General features: G+C 50.3%; 1 protein-coding gene across 1 annotated transcript; it reads right to left on the reverse strand.

Annotated features, from left to right (window-relative positions):
- Positions 1-64: 64 nt before the first annotated feature.
- Positions 65-6699, reverse strand: DNASE1L2 (deoxyribonuclease 1 like 2). The gene is made up of 9 exons (XM_027863160.1): positions 5763-6699; positions 5279-5471; positions 5068-5156; positions 4283-4366; positions 3519-3619; positions 3318-3430; positions 2884-3038; positions 2632-2728; positions 65-1730 (listed from the first exon to the last, which is right to left on the reverse strand). The coding sequence occupies exons 1-9, from the start codon at positions 5789-5791 to the stop codon at positions 1677-1679; spliced, it is 915 nt and encodes a 304-aa protein (XP_027718961.1). The 5' UTR covers positions 5792-6699; the 3' UTR covers positions 65-1676.
- Positions 6700-6784: the final 85 nt, after the last annotated feature.

Below are 6784 nucleotides of genomic sequence, written 5' to 3' on the forward strand. Positions count from 1 at the left end.
TTGCAGAGAATGGGAATGGGGAAGAGAAGAGGGGATGATGGTAGCTTCACAGTACTCATTTTTTGCAAGATTTATAAATGCTTCTGTTAACCCATTCTCAAAGAATGAGTTCCAAAGTCCATTTTCTCCTGGTACAGTCAGTTATGTATTCTTCATAGCTATTTCCACATCCTACTCATGTGGGTGCCAAAGGTTGACATTTCAGGAATAAAATCCAAACTTTCAGATAGGCATCTGTTAATTGTGTAGAAAATTCCTTCCTGACCCTAGATATTTTTAGTCTAAATCATCAAACATGAGGTGGTTGTTCTAATCCTTTGGGTAGCATAATGAGGTTCCTGAAGGGAGCATAATTTTGGAGGGGTGGAAAGGAAGAAACCAAACCTGTGTGAACACTTCCTCCACCAGCTATGCAGGAAAAGGGCCATTTTACCTCAGAGGGAAAATGACTTGCCCATGACCACACAGTCACTGTGTATCACTTGAGGACCCAAGTCTCCCAGACTCTTGGGGATGTAGTACCAGTTTATTTGTGAAGATCTTCAGAAAAGGTATGTTTTTAGAAAAATCTAACAAAATCGTAAATGGAAAAGGACTATAAGAATGCAAGGCACAACTATTTGGGCCTGAGCCCCTTAACTTCTGGACCTCAGTTTCTTTATCTGTCCGATAGAAAGAATGATCCCTCTACTACATAACTCACATGGCTTTTATGACAAGTGAAATCATGGATGTGAAAAGCAGCAAAGCACAAAATGTAAGATTTGTTATTTAAAAACTGACCCAGGAGTGACCGAGTGGTGAAGAGGGAGCATCTTGGGCCTCGCCTGGCTCAGTGGAAAGCCAAATTTTTAATATCTGTGAGTAGTATTTTGTGGATGGAACACCAGTTAAAGTGACATCTTCCTGTTTTTCAAATATACAAGTGGTCAGAAAGTTGTTTTCTCTAAAGTGGGCTTTTACTGAACACTGAGTATAAAGACTCTTACCAGGTAAACTGAAGAGGAGCCAGCTGCTGTCCTGGTTTACGAAATGCTGACCACAATATGTTAGCTAGTAGCCCTGACCTCAAAATGCAAAAAAGGGCAGGTCGCAGCAGCCTGCTCTCCAGTTCCTGCTGGAGAGTAAAATCAAGGATATGAAGAGCCATGGCAGAGTACGAGCCCAGGGAATATAGAACTGTGAAATTAATTCATTCTGTTAATGCATCCAAAATCAGAGTTGTTGACCTTGTAAGTTTTTGAAGTGGACTTTCCCATTCTAATTTAATTATCTTGTCCATGGTTCTCGCTAGTTGTCAAGATCCATAGAAAACCCCTGAAGGATTTTGTGTTTGAGGTTTAGATTGAATTCCACATCTGTTAACCTGAGTGAAAGTTCCCGGCAGAAAGCATTTGGTGGTGTCAGGGAAAGGGAAGGGGATTGGCCTGTCGTTGGAGCTGGGAATGCCTGCTTCCGGGCCATGGCTAGAACTGTTTCAGGACCCCAGGAGCCAGGGATTGAACCAGTTTAAAGTGTTAGGTCCTGGCAGTCTTCAGGCTTGGAAAAACGAAAACATCAGTCACCTGACTCCTCTAGAGTCCAGGAGAGCCGTCCCACCTTGGTGCTTGGTGTCCTGTGGGGCTGTTTGTTGCACGTGATGAGAGGCTGAAGAGTATCCGAGACAGTCCTCAGTGTCAGGGAGTTTTCAGTGTCACTTCTACAGGGAAGTGGTCACTAATGGCTAAAGCCTGGAAGGAGGGAAGAAGAGAGAGAGAATCCATTCTTTGATCTTCAGCCTTTTTTTTTTTTTAATCTTTTCAAACCTCATTTATACACTTGGATGGTTTTCCAGGCAGGGGTAGACAAGGTTGAGTGACTTGCCTCTAGTCCTTGCCAAAGCCCTCCATGAGATGAGTGTTCTCGTTACAACAGAGGGAATGTTCCCTATGGGAGACAGGAGTCACCCCACAGAGCAGGTGGTTTGATTTTTTTCCCCTAGTACTCTAAACAATTACTGATTAATGAAAATTACTTACATTGGTCCATCTGTCTATCTATCCCCCTGCCTGATCTTCCTTGTGGTGAACATTTGTGAAATGAATGCTGAAACAATGGTTTAGGTAAGGGCATAGATCTTAGTTTTGGCCAGGGTCAGGAGATTAGTCTGTGGCCAGGAAACAGAATTTCTCAGCATATAATGGCCCAACAGGCTTTTTGGATTCTGCCCTGAAAATAGTGCACTTACTTTCTAAATACTGTTCCACAGGGAAAGGGCAAAACTGCAGAGGAGGGCTTGGGGTTGGGAGGGAACTCGTGTGTGCCATCACCCCCCCCCCACCAAACTTTGCACATAAGTGGTTTGCAGTCAAGGGCAGGCAGTAGAAAAACTGCCTTCAGAGATCACGCTGTGGTGGAAGCAGGAAAATGGACTAGCTGACAAAGTCTTCACCAACTCCGTAAATACTAATGGAGTTTGGCCAGATACGAGATGGGAAGGGTTTGAGGAAAATTCTATTTGGATGGCCCAAGTCCTCAGATGCTTGACAACATTACCTCTGATTATATGAAAACATTTCTAGGGGCAGAGGATAGGACTCTCCTTTTAAAAGTGAGTAGCCGTAGTAAAACAGGCTTCTTTCCTGCACTTACTGCAGTCTGATCCAGGTCGAAGGACTTCTGAAAGTTGTTCACTGTAGCTGAATTGGGTGCGATGCATTTTCTCAGCCTCGAGCCACAGACCACAATCCTGTACACAGATGGGACAGTGATGACCCACCCCCTCCCCAAGAGCCCACCTCTCCCTTTGGTTCCCCAGAGAGCACTAAAGCAGGAGGGACCCTTCCCTAGGCACTGCCTGCCTGCCAGTCTCCTGCCTTCTCCCAGTGGACTGGCTCCTCTCACCTGTCATAAGCACAGTCAGAATTGCCCACAGTGGTGTCAGCATCATCAGGTATAAGCCATTTAAAAATCTCGCTAGTTCGAAGCCTGATATTGGCCCAGTCATGCTGCTTGACATAGTTACAGTCTGCATTGAAGTCACCTAGGAAAAGGATGTCCTGCAAAAAGAGATCGGCAGTAATAAAGAGGGTGTGTGGGTGGCCCTGGCACTAGTTCAGAGAAAACATTGCCTATTCCCGAGATAGAAACATTTCCCAGGACTCCTTACTTCCTCTTCATCTCCCTCATTGACCCATCTTTACAGGCTCTCTTATGAAGAAGTAGTAGGGAAGGAAGCTAAGTAGATGAGGGGGAGTGAAGTTAGGTAAGTAGGTGAGAATGGGGAAGGAGGTTGAGGGTGAGTGGAATGGGTGGATAGGCGAGGAGGTCGGTCTTACATCAGTCCCCCACTTGTCAATCACATGCAAATAGACATCGTACAGGGCATCAATCTCTGCCACAGCATTGTGTGGGGCCGAATGTAGGGGCACTAGGACAAATTCCTTCGAGGCTATAGGGGCAGTACAGAGAAGACAGGAATTAATCCAGAGTGGTGAAACAGGGTAGAGTGTGGTCAGCATGTGTCAGACTGGCCCCACCTGTGTTTGGAGATGAAAACTTGACAATGAAGGGTTCTCTGCTGAAAACATCTTCAGGGTCCGGGTAACAGTAACTATCCAACACAGAAAGTGTCTCTGTCCTGGGGGAGGTGAAGTAAAACCTCAGTGATCAGGGTAATTCTCCTCTTCTTCGTCATCCTCCTCCTCTCTCATTCCTCTAGTCTTTTTATACCTTACTTCCCTTGATCCACGTACTCTGAAATCCCATGACGTAGGCCTCCTGGCTGTTATTAGACTCCTGTTTTCAGACTCCTGACATCTTCCTTGGCTGACCCCCATGCCTGGAATACTCTCTGTCATCTCCACCTCTTGGCATTTCTGGCTTCCTTCGAGTCCCAGCTAAGATTCCATCTTCCATAGGAAGCCTTTCCTAATCCCCCTTAAGTGTTTGTGCCTTCACTCTGAGATTATCTTCAATTTTCCTATGTATCTAATTTCTACATGGTTTATCATGTTGTCTCCACTATTAGGCCCCCAGAGAGTAGCGAATGCCTTTTGCCTTTCTTGGTATCCCCAGTGCCTAGCAATGCTCATAGGCACTTTAAGTAAATGCCTATTGACTGGCTGACTGAGCATCCTGGCTGAAGCCCCTTTTCTGGTCCTGAAGTCCTTCTCTGAACTTGTCCTATTCCGTCCCCCCTCTCCCCACCTCGACCAGTCCTTTGGCTTTCTCCTGGGTCTGAGGCCCGGGTGTGGATGTGGAACCCTATCCTGCCCCATTCCACCCCTTAATGCCCTCGAACCTGTAGACAAACAGATACATCTCTTTGTAGTTGTCACGTCCCAGTGGCTCGCTGGTCACGTAGCTGTAAGTGTACTCGGATATACTAGGAATAGGCAAGAAGTGGGGGAGTCACACCTTTACACATACCCAGGTGGGAGGTAAAGACTCTCTCTGCAACGCGATTCAGAAGAGGAGGAAAGGGAGGTGCCGGACACTGCCCAAATTTGAAGTTCTGATCCTGTACCTTACACCCCCAAACGACCAAGACTGGGAGTGGTGAGAAATTGGTTCGGGGCAGAATTAACTCGTATAAAGGATGGGAGGAGTAGTAGTGGGAGGAGCAGGGCTTTAGACACCAAACACCAAAGACCTTTTCTTGTTCGACCCGAAGCCCCAGCCCCTACCTCCGCCCCCGTGGCACCAAGCACCATTCCAAACCCAATGACTCATCCCACCCAGAAATAGGGCTGGAGGTAAGGGTTAGAGGGGCATAAAGGCCCTGGCTTGCCTCCCGCCCTCCGCGGCGGCCCAGAGGAGTCTGAGAGACAGAAGTGGGGAACGTAGCATCAATGCTGTTGTTTTGGAACTACGCTCTGCGGGGGATCCCCGACTCTCTCAGGACCGTGGAGAGCTCGAGTCTCTAGGCTGTAGGAAGACTCTCTCTCTCTCTCTCTCTCTCTCTCTCTCTCTCTCTCTCTCTCTCTCTCTCTCTCTCTCTCTCTCTCTCTCTCTCTCCCCCTTCCCCTCTCCCCCCACTTTGGGTGTGTCCCTGCGTGTCCGTGTCCCCGTGTCCCTGGGAGGCACCTGTTGATCTCCTCCATGAGAGCGGACACGGCGCTCAGGTCCGGGTCTCTGACCTCTTGAACCAGGGTCACGTCATACTCCGCCAGGATCTTCGAGGAGGGGACAAGGGAGTCACCCGGGGGGGACAGCACAGGGTTCCGGCCCTCAGCCCCCTTCCCAGAGACCCCCCCCAGGCCTCCGAATCCAGCCCCACCCGCCCCCGTCCGGGCACCTGGGCGATGAAGCTGCAGCAGGCGGGATCGGCCACTTTGTTATCCCCGAAACTGCGGATGTTGAAGGCGCCCACGCGGAACGGGGCTGCGCTGGAGGCGGCGGCCGCGGGGACCTGGGCTAGGGGCCAGAGCAGGAACAGCAGCGCGGCCAGCGGCGCCCCGGGCAGGAGCATGGTTTGCTCACGAAGCCGGCTGCGGAGTGGTGACGACGCGCGTGAACGCGCTTATCCACTCCCGCCGACACATTTTCACACCTATTACCGTTTTTACTCCCGCATCTCTACATGTGTACAGACGTTTACCCTAGCACTCAAGTGTGTAGGTGTCTCTGTCCCGGTCCCCTTCCCCCACCCCCATTTCCCAGCCTCAGAGCGAGGAGCCGGACGGAAGGGGGAAACCTATGGCTTTCTACCCCGCCTCGTCCTGACCTCTGACCCCCATCCCTGGCCCGTGGATCTCAAGTGGGATGGAGACAGGACTCACGTGAGTCGGGAACCGGAGCCGCTCTGCATAGGAGATTGAGATTATGCGTCCAGTAGAACGCCGAAGCTCCTGGTTCTGGTTCCTGTCCGCACTGGGCTTCACAAGCTTAGTCAGTCCAAGTTCCTAGAGTCTGAGGTTAGTTCAGGTACTTAGGTCAGACTGGGATCTGGGGCGAGTCTGTGATCAGTTCGGGGCCGGGAGCCGCCCAGGTGCAGCGTCAGAATCCGACAAGGAGACTTCAGTCCTGTGCAGACTGTATTTGAGCATCTACTCCCGGGGATGTCCCTTTCTCGGCCGGCACAAGGAGCGGCCCCGCCCCCTCTGACAGGGACGGACTCTGCAACGCGATTCCACAAGAGGAGGAAAGGGAGGTGCTGGACACTGCCCAAATTTGAAGTTCTGATCCTGTACCTTACACCCCCAAACGACCAAGACTGGGAGTGGTGAGAAATTGGTTCGGGGCTGAATTAACTCGTATAACGGATGGGAGGAGTAGTAGTGGGAGGAGCAGGGCTTTAGACACCAAACACCTTGGCCCCTTAGACGTGGTCCCCTACTCCCTCCCTGTCAGACTTGTATGTGATAGCTCTCTTCCCCTCCTTCCCCTTCAGTCCCAGCCTTTGGTGGTTGGAGTCTGTAGAAGGAGGGCCAGGGCACACCCAAGCACATTAAGTCACCAGTGCCCTGAGTTAGGAATGCCGATGGTGATGTAAGCACATGGATGGAGCCTGAAGAGTAGGATGGACAGGTGAGGGTGTGGCCCTGCCTCAGACTCTGGCATTGCTCCCCTCCATATCACATAAATAGACACATAAACTGACAGCCAGTCACACACCCACACCCGAAAACATCACTGTCCACTGCCCACATCTCCACCTACTTCCAACCAGACACACCACCATGCTTGGGAGTTCACAGCCCTGAAAAAGCAGCAGCATTCTGAGCACTTCCGGGGAGCTAGGTAGCATGGGGAGGCCTGTGGTAGGACAGCCAGAAGCTGGAATCTCAGAGGACACAGTCTT

This window comes from Vombatus ursinus, unplaced genomic scaffold, assembly GCF_900497805.2.
Source record: "Vombatus ursinus unplaced genomic scaffold, bare-nosed wombat genome assembly UNPS02014770.1, whole genome shotgun sequence".
In the NCBI taxonomy this organism is placed as follows: domain Eukaryota; kingdom Metazoa; phylum Chordata; class Mammalia; order Diprotodontia; family Vombatidae; genus Vombatus; species Vombatus ursinus.

What these genes read in the sequence shown, in the direction of transcription:
- DNASE1L2 (XM_027863160.1), bottom strand. Translation starts at nt 5,791, where the DNA reads ATGCAGAGCGGCTCCGGTTCCCGACTCAC. An exon ending in GGCTCCGGTTCCCGACTCAC is followed by an intron (nt 5,472 to 5,762) that starts GTGAGTCCTGTC and finishes ACCACTCCGCAG; the next exon opens with CCGGCTTCGTGAGCAAACCA. An exon ending in CTCATGGAGGAGATCAACAG is followed by an intron (nt 4,367 to 5,067) that starts GTGCCTCCCAGG and finishes GCCTATTCCTAG; the next exon opens with TATATCCGAGTACACTTACA.